This window comes from Pleurodeles waltl, chromosome 4_1 (genome assembly GCF_031143425.1).
Source record: "Pleurodeles waltl isolate 20211129_DDA chromosome 4_1, aPleWal1.hap1.20221129, whole genome shotgun sequence".
Lineage (NCBI taxonomy): Eukaryota > Metazoa > Chordata > Amphibia > Caudata > Salamandridae > Pleurodeles > Pleurodeles waltl.
In genome coordinates this window covers 772,304,914-772,332,814 of record NC_090442.1, presented here as the reverse complement: position 1 = coordinate 772,332,814, position 27,901 = coordinate 772,304,914, and the positions used below count along the sequence as shown (strand labels likewise).

General features: G+C 41.9%; 1 protein-coding gene across 11 annotated transcripts in view; it reads left to right on the top strand.

Annotated features, from left to right (window-relative positions):
- The window catches only part of SBF1 (SET binding factor 1), a 1,129,538-nt gene that overhangs the window by 359,489 nt on the left and 742,148 nt on the right, over positions 1 to 27,901 (top strand). For all 11 annotated transcript variants that reach the window (XM_069229431.1, XM_069229429.1, XM_069229425.1 and 8 more), the window contains exons 9-13: positions 2,362 to 2,475; positions 3,898 to 3,975; positions 18,876 to 18,989; positions 21,351 to 21,479; positions 23,329 to 23,427. In XM_069229431.1, the coding sequence (XP_069085532.1) occupies positions 2,362 to 2,475; positions 3,898 to 3,975; positions 18,876 to 18,989; positions 21,351 to 21,479; positions 23,329 to 23,427 (534 nt within the window). The remainder of the gene's footprint in view (positions 1 to 2,361; positions 2,476 to 3,897; positions 3,976 to 18,875; positions 18,990 to 21,350; positions 21,480 to 23,328; positions 23,428 to 27,901) is intronic.

The following is a 27,901-nucleotide window of genomic DNA, read 5'->3' as shown; positions in this document are numbered from 1 at the left end:
TGGATTGATCCCTAAGAAATTCTTGAAGTCAAAAAGTTCTAAATATTTCCAAGTCCCAATACAGAAAGGCACTTTGTCAGTTTTTTTAGAAGAAAATTCTTTACTGGGCAAGCAGTCGCTGAAAGTGTAGCTGTCACAGTAGAACTCTGGGCCAGAAACTTGAAGCAGGGTAGACCTGCTGGAACTTGAAAGATTTCTTGCTGAAAATTTCCAACACATAATGGGACTAAGTTGATTTTTGTAGGTGCTTTTGTGAAAATGTTGGTCAGGGACTTTTTCCCACAGGCCCTGTGAAGCTCTGGAGTAAACATTTTTCAAAGTTTCTAAATTTTCTTTTGGTGCCCAAAGACCTCCAGGAGTACCCTTCTATGCCCCGCCCCACTCCCCCCCAAAAGTCCTAAGGGGATGGGCACTTGGAGACTCGCAAGATGTCAGGCATAGTTCAACAGCAAATTGTAGTCCAGATCCATTTGCCACTAGGCATTTTCAGGAAAATATCTCCTGCAGCTTAGTGTGCCCCTGTAGTCACACAGGTCATCAGTCAACTTATACTTGAAGGCTACTTCTTTGTCCTGGGTACAGAAGTGAGCATGTCCAGTCCTCAAGGGCTCCTCTCAGGTTACATACAGGAAGTGTAGTCCTCTTCTGATCCTCCCCAGGTCCAGTAAGTGTTGTGACGAGGTGCCTTAGGGTGCCAAATTTATGCTTGGCATCAGCTAGTTTGTGGAGGTGACTCCTGGGCACTAACTAATCTATTTGCTAAAAGTTCCCAGGGGCAACCCTACCCACTCTTTCATCAATACCTATTCCCCTTACTGCACACAATCCCACGGTACCCCTCACTGTCAGAATTCGAGATGAGGAAACCCTTTTCATCTTGTGAGAGCCTGTGTGCCCACCCAGAAGTGTGTCCAGGGTGACAAAAGTTGAGGCCTTTCCAGGTATCACCTAACATTTACTTGTGGCCCTTTCAAAGTAAATTAAGTTACTGGGCTCACCCCTACTGATCTTCCTGCCAGGAGAAGAAGACACCTTCACACACTCAGGCCACTGTCTCTACTAGGAGCAGTGTTCACACCTATTTTCACCCTGTTCATTCCAGGTACCGGCTGCACAGTTGCAGTAAAGCTAATGCATATTAGCAGTCAGCAGCTTCCAGCAAATTTAAGGTAAGTTTCTAAAAGTTGCACATCCCATATATTTAATAAATATCAGACTTTACTATTAGATTTTTTTCTGTTAAGTATAAAAACAAGTCTTTGAATGGAGTCTGTAGCTCATACAAGTCAAATGTTACAATCTATACTTTGACTTTTCCTATGTACCAGTTACAGCCTGACCAGTGACAATATTGTTTTGGACGTAGTCATTGGGGGAACATGCCACTTCTAATGTGTCACATGTCTCACTATTAAATATAATGCACCTTACCCTTGTGGGCAACAAGGTGTGCTTAGGGATCACTTATTTAATATTTTTAGTCATGTTTTCCAACCTGTCAAAAAAGTTATTTTGTCAGGACTGGCCAGCATTTTTCAAGCAGCTGCTGAAATGCTGCACAGGGTAGGCCTGAAGTCGTGTTTTTAATGTCATTGTAGTGGATTGCATAATTGGTGCTGCAGTCTGCAAGTGACATTTAAGTTTCCATGCCATGGCTGTATTTTTGCACCGTATACTGTGGACTTATTTCAGATTCAAATGTGCACATCAGTGTCCCAGTGTAAGAGTTCGAGATTACCAGCAGGTGACTCCTAAATGAAATGCAAAAACTGGAGCTTACCACCCCAAAAGGGGACACTTTGCAGCAATGCTTAGAATGGATTGTATCAATAACACCGGGATATAGAGCTTCAACATGAGCATTCAAGTGCCTGGGGTTGTTTCTTATGGGAAATCTGGCTCAGCCAGCAGTTTGAAACGCACAGCACAATTTGTATAACTCTTATGTAGTTTAAAAGTGTTGTTTGTCTTTCATTTTCCTGTTTTCTTAAAATAAAAATGGCATTGATTAAAAAGCATCGGTGAATTGCATCACCTTTTACGTTTTTTTAATTAAGATTTTTAAATAATTTTTTTTTTTTTTGGAAAGACAGATGTTTGCTCGATTTAAAATGAAGGTGAATGCCTGAGTCAAGCATACTAGTTAATTAGGGTTTTTCACTAGTTTTTAGAAATAAGTTTTTCTTTTACGATGGTCAGTGTTCAAGAATTCAGCAACAGTACTAGATTTATTTCTGAATGCCTGGTTATTTAAAGATGAAGTTGAGGGTAATGAGAAGTCTGCGCTGTAAATTTTAAGTTCTTCCAATCAAAAAATCATCATCCTCCCACTAAGCTTTTAAGTCTATTTTTTTCTTGTAGCTGGATGTGATTATTGCAGACCTGGATGGAGGGACAGTGATGGTCCCAGAATGCATTCACATCCCTCTACTTCCGGAGCCGCTCCTGCATCGCACACAGGAGGCTCTGTCTCTGGTAAGCATGGAAAACCATTTGTGTTCTTTATTCTTTTGTATACTGGTCAGCACTTTGGATTTTCACTCATGTTTCACCCTTCATACTATCTAGTTCTTTGTAATTTTACATTTTTGTGCCACAATTCTAATATTTCTCAATTTACATCTACTTCAAGACAGATTTTTGCACATCACTGAAAGACCGTTGTCTTACTGAAAAAGATATAATGAGCATAGCGCCACCTTACATTATAACACTGTTTTGATAATTCCCTTCTGCTGCTGCAGTAAAAAACTTTAATGTCCCAATTGAACATTTTTTATAGGCACACCTTTCCTTTTAAAATTTGGCATTTGTTAAAGGAAAACTAAAAGGGTCCTCTGTTATGTGAATATTCACAACTTTTATTTCTTTATCATGCTAGCACAAATGCCCTTACTGGTTTCATGGTGCACGTCAGTCCTGACTTGTCACAACATGTTCTAGCATTGAAAGCCCCACTGCCCTGCAATCTTGTCCAGTCTGTATTGTTTTTGTTCTACAACTACAGTCCGAAGCAGCTCCATCCTGTAGTCCTAAAATGCATTCTTGAACACTGTAACCTACAGACCACTCCCCTCTCCCCACACACTACCCCTCATCATCTTACCTACACACGACCTACATACCACACAGGTTGATCCATATTCTTCAGTGTCAAAGTACTTCATGCCTGTACTCCAGCTCCCTTTCAATTGAATGTGTGGCATCAAGACACCATACAGCCAAAGCACCTTAATCAGCATCTGCAATATTCTGCTAAACAGTTACATGGACCAACATAGGATTGCCAACGAAGTTGGCCTGCCGCATGCTGACTATTCTAGTTCTGAGAATCACACGTGACTGAAAGTGCAGCTCTGTTTTGACTTACTGCATCATATGTTATTCTAGTTTTGGTAGTTTGGTGTAACTCTGCCATTTCACCTTTAAACTTGCATCATCCATTGATATTCCAGTACTGAGAACCCACCTCTCACTGCCAGCATACAATAAAGTATGGCAGCAGCAATTACTGATATTTCATTATGACACACACAGCTGTACCTGTTCACATCAGTCCTTTACTGTAACATTTCTTACGTTTCCAGACAAAGCTCTGCCAGTGCTCTGCAGTTTTAACCTACTGCCCCATTCGCTATTCCAGTGCTGCATCTGACAATTCATCAGCCTTGTAGCACACCGCTTTTCATGTACTGATATACATAGATCACTCTTAAACAATCCTGACCAAAGCTTTAGTTATTCCAGCACAGCATCTGACATCCTGCTCTGGTAAGACTCGGCTGTGGATACTGTTCAGTTTCTGAGACGGCATCACTGCCCCTATATCTCTGTCCTGTTCTCAACCACTTCTACACATTGAAAACAACCCTCCTAGTGTCTCTGTCTTCTCTGCAGGTTTTGGATCCAGAGTTGGAAATTGCTGACCTTGCTTTTCCACCATCCTCCATCTCTGCCTCATCGCTAAAAATGCAGGTTAGTAAAGAAGGCTGGCCTTCAGACAACTAGTTGCCCAGTTCATGTTCACAGTATCTCTTTCTGTAGAAGTGTATTTATTGTGTGGACTGCCTGAAACCATTTTTATATCTCTTAGCTTGCTTATACTGTATTTTTAGAACTAAGTTTAGTAGTCTTCACTGGTACTGTCAAGCCCTGTGCCCTGCCCCATCTCTCAAAACTTTTCTGTGCTCGGCTTTCAGCCATATGCAGTAGGTCGTGATTCCTGGATATTGGGCAGAGGCGAAACCATGTGCCTGTCCCACCCACACAAGCATGTCCTGCATGCAGCTCATGTGCCCACAATAGTCGCATGCAAAGCCTTTGATCATGCTGAGTTACACTGTAATTTATATTTCATTATTTTATTTTTCCAGGATTTACTATTCTGTAGCCCCAACATAAATGTAAAAATATATTTTTTTAATTAAAAATTGATCTGCTCTGTAGCGGTGAATCAAGCCCAAAATGCTGCTGCAAATATATGGGTGAATCTGCTCATCATGGTGATAACAGACATTTTAATCAATTTACTGGGGGCACTGTATGCCCCTTCTGGCATTACATGACCGCCCTCACCTCCCAGCACCACATCCTCCATGGAACTAGGAGTAAATCCTCATTTGTATTTTTGCTCTTCAGTATAAAAGTGTTTGCTGTTGTTTGATATTTATGTAGTAAACTGTTAGCAGTTACATGCCATTGTATATGTTGAATCAGCTAAATTAAGTTTCATTGTACCGTTAAGTTCACCAGATGGTTTTCAAATTTGGTGTGTAAAATCATTTTGATGGATTGAGATGACTTTGATTCGCAACACGGTGCTCTGTTGCTTTAGCAGCTTTATTGATGTTACTGATGAGATTTTTCTGATGTTTTTAGCATCATGTACGAGATCATGAGCAGTGCGTTGTGTGAACTTATGCTTGTTTTGCTCAGCTTGACTGGTGAGTTAGTGATATATAGGTTGTGTATTGTAACCATAACATTCATTCAACTAGATTTATTAGGGGGATTTAACTGAGTTTTATTTTCTGATAAATGTTAGCTCTTGTGAGTGAAGAACTATAAATTCCTTTTTAACTGTTATTCACATGCACCCTCCCACTGAGCCACTCCAGCAAGTTAATAGATAGTCTGTGATTGTGGTTCAATCTCATTTTTCATAGGAGGATCCTTTTTTCTCACTTAGATTTTTCACCCTGTGAGCCAATTCTGAAAATTCCAATAACTGTGTGGATGTCTACCCATGCTCAGCTTAGAAATTCCCAAATCAGTTCATAAGAACATGCCACTAGTTTGGGTCAGGGCTCAGTGTGAGCTTTTGTTACTTTAAATTGTGTGTTTCGCCCTTCAGTGACACTAGGGGCAAGATGTAGCAAAGGTCTTTACCCATTCTATGTCTGTGGGAAAAAGTGTTCGTACATATGGCCCTAGGTCACTGAAAGACTGACTGTTCTCTGAGCACATCACTTTGGCAAAAACCATTCTCTCCGATGCCCAGTGGCACCATCAAAAAGCTATCATTATCAGAAACATGATATATTTGCCATAATGTAGAAAAATATGTTACAGAGGCTTTTAGGTCGCTTGAGCAGACATGGCATCTGGAGATCCATCATCAATCAAGGATAAAGTCTGGAAACATCCAAAAATTCACACAACCTCTAAAGATGGTCCTAAATGTGCAAAAACGGCCATCGCACAGAAAAATGATAGTTTTGTAGTGAACACATCCTTATCAACTCCACTCTCCAACCTCTTATTTTTAGGGGGAAGCTAAAACCCTGGCTCTTAAATTAGTAATTCAATAACTCTTATTTCAGTTGACAACCAGTAAGGCATCTCTCAGTGTCTTTAGCTTCAATGTCCTTTATGAATTACTTTTTTATGGCATAGCATATTTTATGCTAGAAAAGAGGCATACGCAAGCAGTACAACTCCATATTTTGGCCAGTATCAGTAGTGAAACACCATAGATTATTTACGGTCAAAGCAACACGTAATTAGCAAATGCATTGTACTCATGCGTGGCTTCCACAGCACACTTTCTGGATTGCCATGCCCCGAGGGTTTTCTGATCATAAAATAGCTACCTGGCGTACTCTGGCCTTTTGGGTTTTGCAGCGTGAATATTTTCTGGATTTACATCCTGTGCATTATTCTGCCATCTAGTAGTTGGTCCTGGAAGCATCCGCTTTCATGTGGTTCTATGTATTCTTTGGCTGGGTGTCGACTGGTCCCCCATTTGGTGCTTCCTGTGACGTTGTACACCCTTCCGGGGAAGTTCCAAACTTGGTCACCATGTTCAGATTCCTTTTTTCCACTGTTGGGTCTGGCTTGGCCGAAGGCTCTCCAACATGAGGAAGAAGAAAGTGTGAAAGAAGTTTGCAGAAGAAGATTTACAAACTTTTACCGAAGATGAGGTACTGGAGGAGATTCCTAGAGTGAAGAGAAAGTTTTCCACAACAGGAATGTCCAGACAGCTTCCTTTTTGACATGATAGAAAAAATGCCATTCCAGTCCTGCACAAATTGCTGCCACAAGTTCTGGCAGAAGGACCAACACCGGGACTGAAACCTCTGCCTACCAATCGTTCATCAAAGCGATGACTGCAATGCCAGTGCCAGATTCAAGTCGAAGACGCTGAAGGCGAGGGAGACGATGCAGAGACCGGCACACTACGCCATACAGGGACAGAAACCAACACCATTCCTGAGAGACCTGGGACAAGCAACGAGAAGGAAAGCATTGCTGAAGCAGAAACATCCGATGCTGACCTGAGAATTGTTGAAGTTGAGGAGTAGGCGACCAAGAAAGACAAGAGGCTGGAGGTAGCACCGAAAAAATTGCTTGAGTCTCCAAAATCTGACTGAAGGGCATAAAAAGGGAGCCTAGTTGGCTAAAAAAAATAAATTCTGACTTTAGCCTGGCCCCAAGACCAGGAACCCCTCGGATCCCTCGAAAGGGACACAACAGGAGGAAAGTCTCTTGAAAAGACATACTCGTCAAAAGATGGATGAGGTTGAGATACTTTTCGGTCAAAGCAAGATAGATCTAGGAATGAGAAAATAATTTTCTTCCTCGATCTGGAAGAACGCTTGGCGGAGATCGAGCGGAAAAAGAGGTGCATCAAGGCCGAAATGACCACCTTAATACAGAAAAAGAAAGATTTTGACGCATCCTCAAAAGAATTTAGAATTCCTTTAAATCATTTTTTTAAACATAATAATATAAAACAGAATTCCTCAAAACCTTTGAAGCTGAAAGACCAAGGAGAGAAAGACATCAAACCTTCTGTGACTCTTGAACCTCAAGAGGAGAGTGAAGACACCTTCTGTGAGAAGGAAGAGGATCATGAAGGACTGGGATTATTTCAGGGGTCAGAAAACTCTGAATACGCAGAAATTCAAAGGCATGAGTTGGACTTGGACTTCCATGAGGAAGGAGTAGATTGTTATCCGTCAAGGCCTTCACCTCCAGTTGACATTGGAATGTACAACCATGTCATTAAAAAGTCTGCAGACAAGTATGGAGTGCAGCTTGAGGAGGAAAAGTTGCAGTCATGTTTTCTGCTGGAAATTCTGATACCATCTCAAGCAAGGGATCAATTCCTACCAATGTTATCTTGTGTCGTGGACCAAAGAAAGGAGGCATGTAAGGAGCCCGCCACTTGTAGAGCAGTAATTACAAAGGTGGAGAAAAAATACAAATACTCCTCAAAGGTCCCGGCATACATCAAGGTTAAAGTGCCTGCTGATTCTATTATCACCTCTGTGTCAGGGGAGAGGGCCAACATCCCATCAGCACCTGGGCCGCTTCCTGACAACCAGTGTAAAAAGATGGACCTCATGGGCATGAAATTTGAAAGAAGCACAGCCAATCAATGGTGTATTGCAAATTCAAACACCCTTCTAAACAGGCATGCCTACCGCCACTGGGAGGAGATGGCGAAGCTCGTGAAGCACCTGCCAGAGCAATACAGGAAGAGAGCTGCAAACTTTTCTGAAGGGTGTAAGAATATTGCTAAAACATGTCTAAAATCTTCATTAGATTCAGCGGACATAGCAATTGGGGAAATGACAGGTATCGCACTACGCCGTCATTCATGGCTAAGAATCTCAGGGTTCAACCCAGAGGTACAGGCCAATATAATAAATGCCCCTTTCAACGTAGAGCAGCTATTTGGGAGTACGCTTTATGACATACTAAAACAGCTTAAAAATAACGATGAGACTGCTAATTCCATGGGGACTTTGCAGTTTTGGGGTAACTTAGGAGTAGGGACTGCAGCAACACATAGGCCTCATGGGAGAGGCAGCTTCCAAAGTGGCACATCACATCAGACTTTCCAAGGAAGCAGCCAATCATCTGCACCACAGTGGCACTGGCCGTTCCAACAGCAACGGCAACAGTCATTTTGGGGGAGAACACAGTGAAGGGGACAACCTTACATGGTAGGCACAACCCCAGGCAACAAATGACTTCCCAGTGACGCACAGTCTCTAAGCTATATCCAAGCGAGAAGAAAATGCAGTCACTATCGTGTGAAATTCACCTTTATCACAAGTGGCAAGCTCTGACAGGACTGTGAGGAAGTTGTAAAAGATGATGGCTTCATATATACATTTGATTCAATATGCGTGATTAAACATTAGACCAATTCAAGAATGGCTACAGAACCAATGGTCACAAACAGCATGGAGTTGGGAAGATCTAGTGGTTGTCATGCAGGAGCTGCAAGAGGAGATGACATGGTGAAACAATTCACATGTAACACAAGTAAGGACATTTGCACAGCCAAATCCAAATGTAACCATTCCAACAGATGCCTCTAATATGGGCTGGGGAGCTCACAGGGGCATGCTGAAAGTCTGAGGAGTCTGGAAGGAACAAGATGCAGTACATCATATCAATATTTTGGAACTAAAGACAGTCTTCCTTGCCTTACAAGCCTTTCAGTAAGAAATATTTGGAAAGACAATATTGTTCCAAAAAGACAATACAACTACAATGCTTTACATCAACAAACAATGGGGGACTCAATCCTTTGCCCTATCAAAGCTAAACCACATAATCTGGAAGAGGGCAATGCGAAGACAAATGGAGATAACTGCAGTTCAACTACTAGGGAAGGATAATGTAAAAACGGACAGACTGAACAGACAAGCATCATTCTCCTACGAATGGGAACTCAATCAAAAAGTACTCCAAAACATCTTCGGAAGTTGGGGAACACCAAAATAGACATATGCGCAACTCCAAGGAGCACAAAATGGTAAGACTTTGCATCCAGACAACCATACTACCAATCTTTAGGGAATGCCCTGTCGATAAGCTGGTTAAGTATATTTGCACATACTTTTCCCCTGATACCACTGTTACACAGAGATGTCAAAAAATACAAGAGAAGCAACATTACTCCATTAATAGTTGCGCCACAGTGGGCGATGCAGACATGGTTTTCAGAGCTAATAGAACTAGTACAAGACCTGTTGTCAATGGAAGACGGAAGGGTGCTACATCCCAAATTAGATATTTTGAGCCTGGCTCATGAAAACTTTGAATTTGGTCATCTAAAGCTGCCGGAGAAGATAATGGCTGCTCTTAGAGAGGCAAGAAAGCCAAAAACAAGGAAGTGATACATGGCCAAATTGAAGAGATAATCTTACTGGTGCCTTAAAAAAGGGGCTTATTAAGGAAAAGTAGGCAGCAATGCTAAAATATCTGACACACCTACTAGACTGCAACTTAGCATATGCATCTTTTAAAGTACACTAACTGCAATTGCAGCCCACACAAGAGGTCACATAGGAAGAAGTTTTTTCACAGCTCCGGTAATACAACATTTCTTAGAAGAGGCAGAACAAGGAAGCTCAAGTGGGGCGAAAGGTGCTAAAACATCTGTTTACAAATCAAAGACCATTTTCAACCCCACCACATCAAAACTAACAAAATCTATGCACAGCATGTGAATCAATAAAAGATTCTTGTTGCAAAACAATAAATTTCTTACCTGTAGGTGTAGTTTTGTAGCTTGAAGAATTTTCTGGATTCACAAGCGACCCACCTATCTCTACCAAGATGAAGGAAGGAGAAGAAAAAAATTATCTGAGGATGACGGTCAAGTTACGTACAACGTCATAGAAAGCAGCATATGGGAGACCCGTCGACACCCAGCAAAAAAAACAAAAAAGGCAAAACATTTTTATTATTTCTAATGCCCTTGATAATGAATAATGCCCTCTGCAAACTGTTGTCAGCAATGGTTGCTGTGCCTCTTATTTTCCCCAAGGCTGATGGATTCTGAGGGATACTTTTAACTTTGGATTTCTCCCTTTATATTATTCCCCAGGCTTGATCTGGAGCATTTTGTAGCAGTGCCGCTGCACCAGTTGGTGACATTTTGCACTCTGCTGCAACTTCTCTGAAGTCGTGAGCCTATGATTGGCTTAACCCCTTCTGTGCCCAGGACGTAACCATTACGTCCTTGGCACAGAGCCCAGAGGGAGCCCTAGCGCTCTGTCTGTGGGGTTCCCCGCCACCCTCCCAAGGCAGGGATGGAAGGGAAAGACCTTCCCCTTCCACCCCCTACCCCCCCCACCGCCACTGTGACGTCAGCACGCGATTGCGCGCTGATTGACACAGAAGGCCTCCTCCATCGCGCTGGAAGCTCAGCTTCCAGCGCGATCGAAAGAGAAATGCAAAGCATTTCTCTTCCGATCACGTGGAGGAGGCCCAGAGAGGCTATAAAGGGAAGGAAATGTATTTAAGCCATCGGCCTATTGTTATTAGGCCGATCTGCCCCTAGGGGGGGCAGAAACCTCTAGGCGCCAGGGCAATTTTTTTTTTGTGTTTGTTTGTTTTTTTAGAGATGGGGAGCGACCCATTAGGCAAGGGTCGCTCCCCCAGGGGGCAAATTGCATCTAGACCATTTCTGCCCCCCTTGGGGGCAGATCAGTGGATTATAGGTCAATCTGCCCCCAAGGGGGGCAGAAACAACTAGACACTGGGGATTTTTTTTTTGCGCCTATGTCACGCAAGGGGAGCAACCCCGTAGGCAAGGGTCGCTCCCCAGTGGGTTTGGGGTGGCAAATTTATCTTAGGCCATTCGAAACCTCTAGGCGCCAGGGCGATTTTTTTTTATTTTTAATTTTTTATTTTTTTTATATTTTTTTTAGAGATGGGGAGCGACCCATTAGGTAAGGTTGCTCCCCTGGGGGGCAAATTGTATTTAGACCATTTCTCAGCAGATTTTAGGTCAATCTGCCCCCAAGAGGGGCAGAAACAACTAGGCACCGGGGATCTTTTTTTTTGTGCCAGTGTCACGCAGGGGGAGCGACCCCGTAGGCAAGGGTCGCTCCCCTGGAGGGTTGGGGGGCAAATTTATTTTAGGCCTTTTCTGCCCTCCCCACCCCCCGGGGCCGGCTGAGCTAGAGGCCAAAATCCACAGGTAGGCACTTAGCAAAAAAACACCTCTGTTTTCTGTGAAAAAATTTGATGTGTCCATGTTGTGGTTTGGGCCATTTCCTTTCTTGGGCGCTAGGCCTACCGACACAAGTGAGGTACCATTTTTATCGGGAGACTTGGGGGAATACAGAATAGCAAAACAAGTGTTATTGCCCCTTGTCTTTCTCTACATTTTTTCCATCCAAATGTAAGGCAGTGTGTAAAAAAGACGTCTATTTGAGAAATGCCCTGTAATTCACATGCTAGTATGGTCACCCCGGAATTCAGAGATGTGCAAATAACCACTGCTTCTCAACACCTTATCTTGTGGCCATTTTGGAAATACAAAGGTTTTCTTGATACCTATTTTTCACTTTTTATATTTCAGCAAATGAATTGTTCTATACCTGGTATAGAATAAAAACCCATTGCAAGGTGCAGCTCATTTATTGACTCTGGGTACCTAGAGTTCTTGATGAACCTACAAGCCCTATATATTCCCGCAACCAGAAGAGTCCAGCTGACGTAACGGTATATTGCTTTCAAAAATCTGACATCGCAGGAACAAGTTACAGAGTAAAACGTGGAGAAAAATTGCTGTTTTTTTCACCTCAGTTTCAATATTTTTTTATTTCAGCTGTTATTTTCTGTAGGAAACACTTGTAGGATCTACACAAATGACCCTTTGCTAAATTCAGAATTATGTCTACTTTTCAGAAATGTTTAGCTTTCTGGGATCCAGCATTGGTTTCTCACCCATTTTGGTCACTAACTGGAAGGAGGCTGAAAGCACAAAAAATAGTAAAAATGGGGTATGTCCCAGTACAATGTCAAAATTGTATTGAAAAATTGGGTTTTCCAATTCAAGTCTGCCTGAAAGCTGGGAAGATGGTGATCTTGCCACCGCAAACCTTTTGTTGGTGCCATTTTCAGGGAAAAAACCACAAGCTGCCTTCTTCAGCCCTTTTTTCCCATTTAAAAAAAAAAAAATTCACTGTATTTTGGATAATTCCTTGGTCTCCTTCAGGGGAACCCACAAAGTCTGGGTAGAATCCCTAGGATGTTGGAAAAAAAGGACGCAAATTTGGCGTGGGTAGTTTATGTGAACAAAAGGTTATGAGGGCCTAAGCGCGGACTGCCCCAAATAGCCAAAAAAAGGCTCGCACAGTAGGGGGAAAAGGCCTGGCAGCGAAGGGGATAAAGGTCTCCCATTGTAGGAAACCTAGCCTCTCTAATGAGCTTCCCCTCAGTTGGTTCCAAATACATAGAAGCATCCCTAACGGGATCTCTAAGGGCATATGCTGCCTTCATGCTGGTCCAGAGCAGGCACTGCTTCCAGCATTATCGAGCCACTTCCAAAAACCCAAAGCTATTCCTTCATACAGGCTGTTGCTGCAACACAACCTTTAACAGTTTATCCTTACTTAACCGCTCGCCCCATATAGTTGAACACTTCCGACTGCGGGTTGCCCACTCACCCATTGCAGCTGAGGCTCAGTGTAATAAGGTTAATAGTCTGGAGCCGCCAGTTCTACCTTTCCTCTTGGGAGTTGTAGTTTATGCAGGGCCCCCCTACTCCTCCTTTCTTCCCAGATTGTTCAGTAGCAGCCTATTTATACCTCTGAAATATCTAACAGGCATCACCATCGGAACAGTGGCACAAGAAGTAGAAGAGGTGAGGCAGAAGCACCTTTTTCCAAGTGCCAGTTGTCACATTTCTAATAGAGGCAACTTTTTCCAAAATTGTGCAGAACCCCTTTGCAGCAGATATAATCTGAGCAAAGTTACCCGCCAACACATTTGTGGTGTATGATAAACCTGAATCTGTAGGTATCTGAATGACCTTAGGGGTCATTACAATACCAGGCCAAGAGGGGGCACTTCTCCCACAGCCCATAGAAGTGTGATGGAAATAAACAGGACTTCTAAAGATTCAAGAACATTGAAGTAAAAAAAAGCCAAGAATCATAATCAGACTCTTGCATCTCCATTTTACACTTAAGACTGACTCCCAAGTAGTTCAGTTGTCTTCCTACAAGTGTTAAAATCTGTTCATGCGATCGCATACAATTTCTCCTGGCTTCTTATCTTTGGCACTCTTGGTGTCCTTTTTTGTATATGGAATGGAAAAGATCAATTTAGCTAAAAGTAGCACCATGGGCATTAAGTGGAGAAACAACCTATGATCCTTCCAAAATCAGCCAACAGAATGGAAGAAGAGTTTCTAGTTTTATATAGTGCATTCTTCAGTGTACTTTACACATTTGGTACAGTTCTGGTAAGTACATTTGCTGTCCTTTATAATAAAAAAAATATATATTTGACCTGTAAACATTAAAGTGAGTGGAATATTGCAAATTTAATGACAGACTAGTAGGCCATTTGGAGTTGAAAACGAACAGTCACATTCCCCCAAACGTCTAAAACTAGAGAAATGCTGTGTACTACACAAGAATAGAGGCTGCTACTTCACGTGTAGGAGAAGAGTAAATGCCCACATTTGTTTGTAACAATGTCTGATTTGTGTACTGACATTCGAGGATTTTCAAATAAAGCTCAGAAATACTGAAAATGTTAAAGACGTCATTTGAAATTTCATAGTTTTAATATATTAGTGTAGTGACTTAGTTGGAGGAGAAACGTATTTCACTCTGGCACCAGTACATCTTTACAAAAAATTTAATTTCACTCACAAAACCTCTATTAAATAACTGTATACTTCGATTTAAGAATTAACATCTCTGAAATCGGTCAGTTATGGTCACTAAGAGAGGCATTTACAGTACAAACAAGGATATTGGTAGTGCATTAATTCAGTGAAGATACCTCTGACTTGGAACGCCAATTACATGTAAGCAGCATTTTTGTTTTCAAGTTCTATTTATAGCTACTTTATTCTGACAGGAGTATGAGGTGTGATAGTTCACCCTACCTAAACTCTTGTCACTTTACAGTAATTTAAGATATGAAGAATTCCTTGGACTTGTGCTGGGTATGCTCTCTTCTACCAAAGATCTGAGGTCGTGTTTCTCTTTTCATACTATTGATAGAATAGTTTAGAACAGATGAGAGGCCTGTTTTTATGTAGGCACCCAAGTTCACCAGATACCTCATCCCTTTTGCAGATTCGTAGGGCCTTAGTTTTTCTGGCCATTTTGTACTTCACATCCTTCTCTGTATGCACTTGTTGCAGAATTCCAGGACCTACTATTTGAGATTGTTCATTTTTTACTAAATTTATATTGTGAAAGCAGTCTGAGCATGCAGTAGCTTGGTTCCTATGTCATTGATTTGATGTGTGATTGTTTTCATATTGTAGATCTCATCGCTTCCCTGATCATTTGATTCAGTCTCCCTTTGATGCCTAAATCATATCCCTTCTTTTGGAATCTTAGCAGTTCTGCATTTTAGGGCCTGTGCCAGCTTTCCTCAACTAGCTCTAGATCATATCCCACCTTGGAACAGTTGAGATCTTTTTGGTATATTTTTGGGCATTATTTTGATGATATACTTTTCGATTGGAGTTGCTGCAGGTTACCTGTTCTTGATCGTTTTTTGGTCGAACCTGCGAGCGCATGTGCTCTCCCTTACGAGACTCTTGTATTCAGTAATGGGCTTGGAATCCCCCGCCTGTAGCTTACCATTTGTTGGCATGATTGTCATTCTTATTTGCTGCCTTCTCATTAGGCAGTGCTTGTCATGCATCACTTAATTTGCTTGGTCTGGTGCATGGACCAGGTACAGATTGATTAGCTTTTGATTAGTGACCTTCTGCTGGCTGTCTACCGCTCATACTGGAATTCCAGTACTGTTTCTGAGCTATGTCGCGGTTGATGTGGGCCACGTCATAGCTCTTTTATTTTAACTTATCCCCCACCTTTCCCTCCCTGTTTCATCTCACCCTGTTCTCATTCTTCTCTCCCTCCCACCCGTCCCGTCTCTTCAATGTCAACCGGAAAAGTGTTGTGAAGCAACCAGCGCTGGCCGCGTCATATCGCTTTTTTAAATCATCTTTCAGTGTGCCCCCTCATCTGGGGGGTGTGGCACTGTTCCATAAAAGTGACAGCACCTAAGGCTTACAACTGCAAGCCTTTCGGAGCACTGGCTTTAGATGCCCTGATCTTGTAAACTCAGCTGCTAATTACAACCAACAGAAACCCAAGGATAATTCAGCCACATACCGCAGTTGCATCAAAGCAGGCATTAAGTGTATGAACCGCTATTCGCTAGCCTGTGGCCGAGCGGATGTTAAAAAGGGCCAAGTAAAAGACGCATGAAGCCATGACACACCCAGACAATATTTCATTGAATACTACATGGTGACTGCATCCCGACGCCATAAAAGTGGCAGCTGGGCACTATACAACCACAATACTAACTGCCGGCTACAGCTTTTTTTTTGTCTTCAAGCTGCAGTAGACCCCACCCCAGGTCACCATCCGCCTGTCCCTTATTCCTTTCTTCTGTCTAGATGGGAATGTGGGTTGGATGCTCCTGGTCCCAGCCCCGTCCCTTTGATGGATAAATCACCACAAGTATTTTATATTTCTGAATTTACTCAGTGCAGTGCCCCTTCCTCTGGGGTGTGGGACACTGCTCCTTAAAAGTGACAGCACTGAGGATGTTACAACCACACACCTTTCTAAGCACGGGTCTTCAAATGCTCTGATCTTGTGAGCTCTGCTGCTATTTATAGCAACTCAGGGACAATTAAGGTCAATATTGCATGCTTACTGAAGCAGGATTTCAGTGGATGAAGCACTATTCCTTAGCCTGTAGCCGAGTAGATGTTATACAGTGCAATTGAAAGGAATGAAGCCATAACAGAGCCCAGACATAGGTTGATGTGTGCGGAATCGGAGGGGCACAATGTGCTCTTACTTTAATTGTGAAAAACAGTACTTCTACTTTTTGTGAAAAAAACAATAGTCTCGGAACAGTAAATTCCGATAGTTTAAATACTTCAGCAGATATGTCAGGCAGGGAGTCTCTGGTGCTGTGAAGCTGACAGAAACAGACAACGAAACAAGAAACAAGCCTTCTTGCCAAGGTGTCTCCTTCCCCGAAAGAAATGTAAATATGCACAACTGTTTAATGTACAAATACAAGGGGTGTTTGGACGCCGGTATTGACTGTAATTGGTTATTTCACTTAATGCTTACTAATGACACAGACTTATTCTTTTTGAGTGGTAGTGAAAGGGAATTACCAGCTGTGCTGTGAAATGCGTGCTTTCAAGGGACACATATATAAAAAAGAAAATGCACAATGTTCATCTGGGTATTTCTAACATCTATATTTTGGAAGCACTTTTATATTCTAAACCAGTGGTTCCCAACTTTTGATTTCTGTGGACCCCCACTTTAACATTAATGGAACCCAGGGACCCCCACTGAATCATCATGGGAATCCGGGGACCCCCGCCTAGGTCATTACTGGAAGCTGGGGACCTAAGTTAGCAATACTTGTTAATATTTTTTAATTTTCTAGGCTCTCGCGGACCCCCTGAGAAGGCTTTGCGGACCCCCAGGGGTCCCTGGACCACAGGTTTGGAACCACTGCCCTAAACCCTAAATCTGTTTGCGCATTTTGTATCAGTCTGTCTTATACTGTGTGCAATGCAGTGCTCTCTGTTGCACGCCGGACCTCAGAGCACTAACAACACACAAATCACCATTCTCCACTGCACCAACCAAGGTTCACTTCTGTGGCTGTCTGGTTACACCCACATATCTCTGCAGTGCATTACGTAATAGATAATATTTTATAATGCACAATATTTCATTTCCCAATGATTAACTTAACTTTTATCTGTTTTTCATTTAATGTTTGTGTTATTTTATGTTAGCTGAACGACCAAAAAACATAGAGAGATTTTGTTTTTTAGCCACACTTTTGACCCTCAACTTTACACTCTGGTCCCGCCCTCAATGTATGCTCACAGTTTCCATATTTGTTTTTAATGCACTACAATCACGGGGCCCAAACAATATTTCAAGACCTATTTTAGTTTAAAGGTCAATAAACACTACAAGGTGATTGCCTCTCAAGGTCATAAAAGTGGCAGCTGGGCATTCTACAACCTTAATGCCGACTGCAGCTACAGTTTTTTTTCCCCACTACAAACTGCAGTAGACTCCTCCCCCACCCATCAGTACCTCAGTCTCTTATTCCCTACCTCTGTCAAGATAGGAGTCCCAACCCATCCCTCCCTATGCATAAATTACAGCACGCATTTGATATGCTTGACTTTACTCAACAAATAAAGTGAGGAATTTGAAAATGTATTTCCCTCTAAGCACATGGTAGCGGTTACAAATCAGGCAACCTCATTCGCAAAGCAATTTGCATGTGTAAGTCTTATTTACAGGTGTATCCTTGTTTACAAGTGCAAACCGGTTTGACAATTGACAGAAGTCCGTTCCACACTCAAAAGACGGTTTATGCACATAGAAGCAGCCTTGACGGTAAATGTCCATGGGAGGGAGGGGGTGGGTACAGGGTTGAAGTTCTCCATATCAGCCATGTGTCTCTGAAAGTGCAAATTATTTTCTTCCATGATATTTGCATTTGTGTATTTTCACACGTGAGAGAGGAAGTCACAAAAACATTCAGCATTATTCACGGAAAGCTGTGACGGCTGCAGGTTTTTAGATGTACCGTGGAAATGTTTTGTGAATTTGTAACAGCTGGAAATCGGCACCCAGGCAAGCTTGGAACCTTCGAGGGCAGAATTTTTAGTTTTACCCCAGGAATCAAGCCCAGAATGTCTGTTAGTTAAAGAATAAGGTATTTGTGCTACTAAATTCAATGCACCCGCATATATTCCCAACTTTTTAACTTTCAGGAATTCTATAAGTTTTCCAGAAGAGCACATTGAATCCTATGACAGTCATAGCTTTCAAGCACCTTCTGCTATCATGGAGATGAACCCGTAGGAGCTCTATATTCACACTGATAGCTTTGCTGTCAGATGAATGGGCCTTTAAGTTACATCCTCTAATGTATATCCTTACTTTAAAAAGCCTGGGGTGGGAATCCTTTCTAACCTGATTGGTAGTTATTTGATCTGAGGCCTCATGCTACACCACAAGCATATTAACATGATCTACATCGTGGCTCTCAGTTTCTTGAGCCTGTATGGGTTATTTGACTTTCTATCTGGTACCTGGGATTGTAAACCCTGTCAAACATAGGGACTATATTGTGTAAGATGGCACATGGGTGCTACCTATTGGCTTTGCGAATGCTTGTTATTCATGCAGACTTTTTGAGTTATGCAGACTCTGAGTTTGCTTGGGAAATTGCCTCGAGTTACCCGGTTAATGCGATGAGTAGTTTCCTTGAATTTTTTTTTTTCTTACAATGGTGATTGCTACTCATATTTCAGCTTCCACCCACATAGCTTTTTTTCCTTCTCAATCTTATAGGATAAGGAGATAAGAGCTGTTTTCCTTCGCTTGTTTGCACAGCTTTTGCAAGGCTACCGCTGGTGCTTGCACATCATCCGCATTCATCCTGAACCCGTCATTCGCTTCCATAAGGTAAGCTGAAGTTACCTCCATTCTTTGGTAGGGCACATTTGCCACAGGTTCTCTTCTGTGGTGTAGTGCCCTTGCTGGTTTGCTTGCATCTGTTTCATTTTGCATTCTGTTCTCATTTACATGCATGCTTAGCGTATACTTAAGCAGTTCCTTGTCCATACAATCTGGCTGACAGTTATGTCACTTTGCATACTCAAGGTGTGAATGTTTTTATTTTGTGAACAGGGCATCCCGTGTATTGGAGATTGCTTGCATACGCAATAAACTACATCTAAAATTACAATTTTAATTCTCAAATAGCACCCAACGTTCTAAGAAACTTCTTATACTTGGTTGTTACTTTATGTCTTGGACATGTCACATTGTTCTTTCTGAAACCTCTTTCAAAGGCTGTGAGTTGTGTGAAGTCTACGTGTTCTGGACCCATTTAGGGCCCTTTAAGTTTACTGAAACTGCAGAAAAGGTTTTGGTCTAGCCCCAAATAGTATTACTGCCTCTGGAGGTCTTAACCATGGAATGAGCAAACTTGAGTCTCCATCAATCTTTCAGTTGCATTATAGAGTCCTACTGAAGAGTCCTACCATAAATGGTTACCTCCAACCTCATAGATTCAAATGCAGACAGTTTTTATCGAAGTAGTGTGTAGCCTGTCATCTGCCTGTTACTGGTTACATGCTTTGTAAAACAGCCCCTCTATAAATGTATTCTGCAAAAACTGCTCATTAAATGTTTACTCCAGCTGTGTTGGGCATGTTTCTCCGCCATGCTAAAAACAATCTGTGACTAGATCTCTCTCCATTACAATGTCACACATCATCCAATATAATACTTCATGCTTGGGAACCTCCCATAAAATTGTATGGTCTGGGATAGGTGCATGTTGCATACAGTAGTAACTACTGTGCTCTTATCTCTCTTGAATTTTGCAGTACACCACCCAACATTCACCTTCATGACTGTAGAGTTCTTTCAGGCATGGGGTGCATAACTAAGGATTACAGGAAGAGTATAGATTGGCATTTGGTATGGTTATGGGTAAAGCCTCTGATGCTCAGTCTTGCGTTTTTATTTTATGTACCTGCTTCAGGTACCATCCTAGGTCAGTGGCATCATGTACATAAAAAGGGCTGAAAGAGCATCAGTGTTTTAAGTGGGTCCGCTCTTGCTAGGACTGAGCTCTGACAAACCATAACAAGCATTTACAATGCAATGGGTCTTGTGTTTGCCCAAGTTAGAGCTATTAGCGTTGTAAATTTCTAACTGGACTTTTCTTGCCACACAAACTATAAATAAAAAGTAACAGTTGACATAAGCATTTGATTCAAAGCGCCCCAGCTGTCATGAGCGTGAGCGCCAAGGAGACACACAAAAGGAAAAAGAAGGTGGCTCATAGTCAAAGTTATTGGCAAAAGTGCAATTATCCATGTAACAGGGCTGATGGACAAGGCAGTAACAAAACCGTCCTAAGGAGGGACAAACCTAAAGCATTCACCAATTATAACAAAGGATTTTTGAAAGGCAAGCCCGTGAACGAGTGATAGTGATGGGTGTGCGTTAGGGGTGGTTAAAAGCCCAGATACATACCAACAGGTCGGAAAAAGCAGAGCTTGTGTGCTGATATGCTGAACCTAAAAAAGGATATTGAACCATGGCCCCTAAGTCCATCTATTTGTGCCTTTGCCCTCTGAAAGAAAACAAAAAGCAGTATCGATCTGTGTTTCACACACCAGAGATCCAAAACAAATAACACCTGAAGTACTCTTTGTGACATGATAACAAAATGACCCGTTTGATACTGTTGTTTACCATTGTCTGAATAATCAGGTTATCCACTATGTACGCTTGACTATAACGGTGTAGTGACAACAAGCAGTGTTTTCACCACTTTTAAATTTACATTGTCAGTTGTTTATTTTCTTACGCAACACATTATTGGTGCTGTATAAACTTTTAATTAAATATCTTGTTGCTTGCTAATTTGATTTGGTTATTCTTGCCCGTTAAAATTCTTTGAATAATCTTGTCAGACAATTCTGTTGACATGTTTTGAACCCTCTCCTTAGTCACATATCCCACATCTGCTCTGTAGTTTTCTTAAAACATAATTGGAGAATTATTGATACCACTTTTGTCTCTGTCAAATATACATTGATTTTGTGAACTCTAGAAATATGTTCATAGGCATGTATTATGTGTTTGATGTCCAGTGTGCATCTGTCATGTGATAATTTGCCTGTTAAGGGTGCGTATTTGATCGCAGTGCCATGTCTCCACCATTGATAGAAACATTGATGTGCCTGGAAGTATGTTCGCTTGCAAATATTGCATATTTGATCTTGACTGCCTTTGTTCCCCTTGTAGGCTGCGTTTCTTGGTCAACGAGGTCTCATTGAAGATGATTTCCTCACAAAGGTGTTGGAAGGCATGGCATTTGCTGGGTTTGTGTCAGAAAGAGGATCACCCTACAGGGCCATCGACCTGTTTGATGAGGTGAGACTGGTTTATTTTCTTCTGATTTGTGACGTACATTTTGTGCCCATCTCAGGAAATAGAAAACATGTTTTGGGTCTTCATAGATGCTCCATCTCAGGTGCATTATGCAGGAAATTGAAACCCATCCTGTTGGATGATTCTTTGAGTTATTTTGATATGGCCTGACACCCTTTCTGATGGATACGTCTGTTGACAAATTCCTCACCTTACAAATCATCCCAGGCACCGGAGTGCACCCAGAAAAGCTTACTTAGCTCCTATCCTATGACGTGGCATCATCACCATCCACTGTTACTTCATCTGGCCCAGGATATTGACATGTATGTGGGAACCACCCCTGCATGCTGATGTTGGGTCCTTTTTTTCATGCACTCATTGGCAAACATTTGGAGCTCGGCTTTCTAATTTTCATTTGAATTCAGACTTTTTCTTGAAAACGTATTATATTGGCAATGAAGAAGGAATGTTGCCACTGGTGATGACAGGTTCTAAACAGTGATGCAAACAGATGGTAGCCGAAGGCTTGGATAACAGCAGCCTGTGGTGTCTGGGCCAAAACACAGCTCTGAATCCTTTGATACATGCTCTCTTCTGCATTCAAAGACCAGGAAGCCTGCAAAAAGTAAAGCCTGTTGCCTCTCCAGGTCGCTCTTCACAAGTAAGTTGAAGATGAAAAACAAGACTTCAAAGCAGAGGCACATGAAGCACTACAAAGCCTAGGTTGCCTTGTCAGCATCCACGTGGTATGACTGAGGCCTAATCTTACCTTTTTCAGACTCTTCCTGCAAAAGATGTGCCAGAGCTCCCACGACCGTCTTTGGATCTTGAGGAGGCTGCAGCTGTTACTCTGTAGGAGTGTTCTGTTCTGGACATCTGTCAAGCCAATGGGTTGACGTCTGTCCACACTTTCACCAAGTGCTGCAGCATTGATTTGAGGTCTGCAGGGAAGGACATTTTACCCGTTCGGTGCTACAGGGCCCCCAGGTCCTTGGCCCCCGTCCTAGTTGCGGGGACCTCTTGAGTACTGATTCATAATCTGAGGAATCTCTGGTAGTAGTAGCCTTCAGAAGAATAAGTTACTTTCTTTCTTTAATGCGCTTTCTAGTGGATATAGTGAATACTATACTTACAGGTTCCTCACCACCCACCCACTTCTCCATTCTGTGAAGTGGGTTTTAGGAATATGATTGCAAACTTTTCTCACTACTGGTTGTCACTTAAGTTATTTCAGTCTTGCCTCTGCATTTAAGAGTGTGCTTTTTAAAAGTGGAGAATGTAGTCAGTAGGCAGTGTTATGTCTACATGCAGCTCTGTCTCAATACCTATGGGCAGAATTGAGTCATAGTTGTTGCTTATGATGCCACCTATCAGCACATAGGAGCTATGGAAGTTTTCTTGATCAAGTCTTGCACGTGGGAGGATTCATAAGCAGAGGAATATGCGGTTAGATAGAGTATACATCAGAAAGAGCATTACCTAAAATAACTTTTTAAGGACCATACTTGAATGTTCAGTTGTGAAATTCTTCACTGTGTCTAAATATGTAATTTTATCTTGCACATAATAAAGGCAGTGTTGAGTGGCAGGATATGAAGACATCCAAGGTCATCTAGTGCCCCGGTTGGCTTTTCAATAGTAAATAGTTTGGCATGATTTGTGCAGTACAAGGTAATCAGTAACAAATTAATGTAGCTGGTGGATCGTCTTACTTTCCATTTGCTTATGTTTGATTCTGGGATGGCCTCTGATATTACAGTGTGATTTGTTTAGATTTTTTTTTTTTAACTCTTTTTACTCCTGTTGGTGCCTTGTCAAACTATCTTTCTCTTTACCATGTGTCTTTCAGTTAGTGGCCTATGAGGTGAAGCGAATGCGCTCTGAAGATGGAAGCATCCAAAAAACCCTCAGACACATCAAGGAGCTTGCTGAACAACTCTACAAGAACGTATGTGCAGCAAGGTCTATCTGAGAGAACATATTTTCCTTTTTTAATTGTAGTGCAGTATTTTAAAAAATAAGTGGCGACACTGATGGAGTCAAAGGGTTTAGTAGATAAAATAAACTCCTACTGGAAAATGTAACTTTAGTAGACAAATTACAGTTTTCTTAACTTCCACCTTATTTATAACAGCATTGTTTAACTCCTATGTTGAAATATATGTTAGTAATGTTGCTTATGGTACCTGTTACTTCTCAGCAAACCACTTAGTGTGTTTTTAGTTTTTCAAGCCTAGCCAGATTGTCATATTTAATATTTGATCCATTCAGAGGCTTGGCAAGCATTCCATAAGAAAATATATTGTTTCCTTCTTTCATTTTCTGTTGCACACTATCCTGGGAAAATGATTATTTATTCACCTCTATTATATGTTCATTCCGAGGCCAGTGTCACAAAAATCTTCGTTTTTCACTTCCATCACTAACCTTTTTCCTTTCCTTTAAGTCGTTTGGTCTGCTTTTCCACTCACAAGCGATGGATTCTTGACCACTACCTCAGTCTTAATTCCTTGTAACCAAAGTGCTTTGCCTTCTCTTCCTTTATCTTTTCCATAACTTACTAAAAATGTTTGCCTCATCACCTTTGAATTACTGTCATTCTCGCTATGTTGATCCTCCCCAGTGTGACTTTATCTGGAAGTAGTCCTTCACTGTTGGGTTTGCGTTTTGTTTGGTCGTTGTAATTGTTTTTACACTTTTTGCTTTGCTCTGTCCTCTTGGTTGTCTATCTAGCTTTTTTTGTTTTGTTTCATTTCCAGTATATATGCAATAAATTGATTACTGGTGCCATTTTACTTTTCAACCCTGTTAAATCCCTTATGACATAACTATACTTTAAATCTTCCGCCCTTGATTTTCTAGCCATATGTTAGCAACCACACTATAGAGTACCATATCTATTTATATTCGTGTGCCATTCTCCTTATCAGTGTCTTAAAAGTGATTTGCAATTGCTTTCTCTGATCACTCAGATGGTTCTTTCAGTCAGTTAGAGTCATCTATAGAAATATTGATTGCTATTACTGGTGTTACCTTGTAGTAATTGCCTGCCACCCAAGTTTAGGGGTTCTTTGCCAAAGGTGACAGCCATAAATAAAGCTGAATAGAAACAAAAGAGCAGTCCCTTCAATATAGTGTATCACACTATTGCAACATTCTGTTCTTTTACGGTACAGTGTTCTCATAAAAATGTATTTCGGGGGTCAAAGTCAATTGTGGCATAGAGAGACTTGTAGGTGTTCCTCTGCTTTTGTGTGGATTCTGCATCGAATGAGCGGTGATACCCAAGGCCTCTTCCTCTGGTTAGGATCAATCAATGGCTCATTTGAAGGTGTCCAGACCCTAACTGTTAGAATAACCGTGGCCACCAGTAAAAATGAGAGCGGTCGTAATCAAAGTGGTACTTACTAGAGCAAAGGCACTGCATTTGAAGATCTCCAACTAACCTGCCCAGTCATCTCCACCAAGGGTCAGTAAGTGCTGAACATACAAGAGATGCAGAGCAACTAGTGACACATAACTTCTTGGAACCACCTTGAGGTCTGTGTGAGGACATCAGAAAAATAAGGGAAATGGTCTTAAGCGGCTTGCAGGTGATAAGACGAGATATGACTGAAATGGGCAACAGGGTAGCATCTCTGGAGGATTTGGCAGTTGCAGGGAGGAAGAAGCGACCAAAACATCTGTTTCTAGGTGTTCCTTTAGGGCCTAGAGAATCACTTGAGGAGACAAAATACAAGGCTTATCAGGGGGTGTGCCATCAGAAATAGAACCTAAATGTATTAAAAAATCAAGAATGATTTGCATCAGACTGGGGCCAAACTGAGGTGGAAAGGTGTGCGATATGACAGTAGACTGTGATGTGGCTGTGAATAATTGCCGGTGACTGAGATTAATTCAAGAATTCCACCTTTCACTTTTTGTATACTCCAGTGCAACACCCTAAGTGTGAAAGGTATTTCCTCCATGTATGTCACTTGCTTGCTCTGCCACTAAAACCAGCTGCACCTGATCCCAATTGGGACGAAACCGGTTTTGCGTTGCTTTGTTTCAGTTCTTAATGGACCTGACCTTGCGGTTCAGGTAGACCTGTTTATATTGGAGCAGGGACAAGACCGGTTTGCTTATAGATGAGTTCAATCCGAGGTGGCATGTTGTGCAAAATAATGGACTGGAATGCGGACCCGATTAATTACCAGTAGCTATCTAAGTTTAATTCAGGAATTCCACCCATAACGTTTTTGGTGTAAGTCAGGAATGGAACAACATTGGGGCACATGTCAAAAGACCTCTTGATCACATCCATTGAAGCCTCAAATAAGAAACCATCCTAAACAGTGCCCACCTAACATTTTCAAATACAAAAGAAATGCAATGTGTCACAAGTTATCCTCACATGCCCACATTACTTCTGCCAGAAGGAGACCATCATGACTAGGGCAAGTTCCGCAAGCCCAATTTAGTTTGTTTGACCCACAAATACCACCTCTCTTAGGATTTCTCCTCAAGAACTCTTCAGAAGAGACAGGAATTTTGACCTGCAGTGGAGTACCTTCGCAAAGGAACAAAGGACAGTTGCTGGCATCCGTTCTGCTCAACTTTGAGTGGGAGGGCAACTTCCAGCAGATGAAACTCTTGAGTCTCACAGAGGATCCAGACAGGGGAAAGGACCCAGAGCAGGCTCAGCTGAGCTTCAACAGCAGACCAGCAGGGAAGAAGATCCACTGCAGCTTTATTAACCTGAGATTCAGTCTGGAAACCATTGAAAATGATAGGAAGATGTTTTAGAGCAACTTTGTGAAGATGGGGGGACACTCGACATCCAGAGACTGCTGAGGGCGAATGGATGTATACACAGGTCTTGGGACAGCATAAATTACCTTTTTGGGCAGGAGAAAGAGACTGAAATAAGTTTTAAGAGACAGTTGGGGCCGGGTGTGGGATGTTTTGGGGGGGAGGGGAAGGTTATGGGGTAGGTATCAGGAAAAGTGGTTCTAAATGGATTGTGTCCCTGAAGAAGTAAGGCAAGGGAGGCTCCTTTTTCTATGCTAGCTCCAGTGACACTCTGACAGCGGTGAAGATAGTCAGCCTAGATGTAGGGAGTTTGAATGCAATTCTCTCTCGTACACAAATCCGGCATGGACATCTAGCTGCTTCAGGAGAGAGACCAATCTTCTTAAGGACTGGTCCCGGGTCTTTTCTCTTTGGAACATAAGAAGAGCCACCTTCTTGTGAACAAATTCAAGGGTGAGATCGAGGGGGAAGTAACAGACATAATGGGCAAGACATTTGCACTTAGAAAAGCAGGGGGCGATTATTCATTTACAGTAGCTTCGGTAAACGCTCCCATGGGAAGGCCTTTAACATTTTGAGATTGCTGATCATGAACATACCAACCTCCCCGACAGATATTTTAATCAGAGGGGATTTTTTTCTTGTCCTGGCAAATGCCCTGGACAGATCAGCTGTGCTATAAGTGGGTGATTTCCCAAGAATAGTTGGAGTAGCTAAGTGATGTGTGACTGAGAGATACTTGGCAAGACACATGCCTGACAGGAAGGACCTTATTCTTCTCTCTGGAGCACAAAAGACATATGCTAGAGTGGATTTCTTTTTAGCCCCTTAATTTAATATATAAGGTGCATATACCAGAGATAGGGGTCCAGTTATTTTTTGGACGATGCCCCAATACACAACCAAGACTCCCAGACATGAAGGATTACGGGAAAGTGGAGGCCAAGGTACACTCTCCTTAATTGCAAGGCCAAAAAGATTCAAATCCTGGAAGCTCTTATCCTCCTCATTCAGGGGAATGACAGAGGGGGGGAACACAGTAATTGTGACAATTAGGGGCACATTAATCCGGCTAGCAGTCAAACACAATAATTTGTAAAGAGGGAAGAGATGGAAATCTATGTGAGGGAGTTAGAGGCAGAACATAAGCTCTCTGATTCAGAGAATATTTGATGCAGGCTGTTGGGCTAAACACCCTCAACTTAAAGCCTTTGGGAGAGATGGAACAGTGTGTGCTTTACTCCTTCTGAAGCATACTACAAAGAGGGGAATATTATGTGAAAGTTCCTAGCATGCGACCCTGTGACTAAGAGTCTAGGACAGGATAGTCTCCATTAAATTATAAACAGGCAAAGTATCTCAAGAGGATAAAGGCATCCAAAGAATTTTACAGTACTGCGTACAGTGCAGAGGATAGACACAAAGAAAATATTGAGCAATAACTCAGAATGGTTAAAACATAGAAACTTATACCCGTACAGTTGAATACCCTAGTAAAGTCAGTTGGAGTTTAGGAGATAGGTTTAGTTATTGTCAGGTCTTAAGACTACACATCACCTTGCCCTGATGGCTTCAAAGCTTATTTTTACAAAATGTACTGTCAAACCCTAGACTGATACTGATTCCTG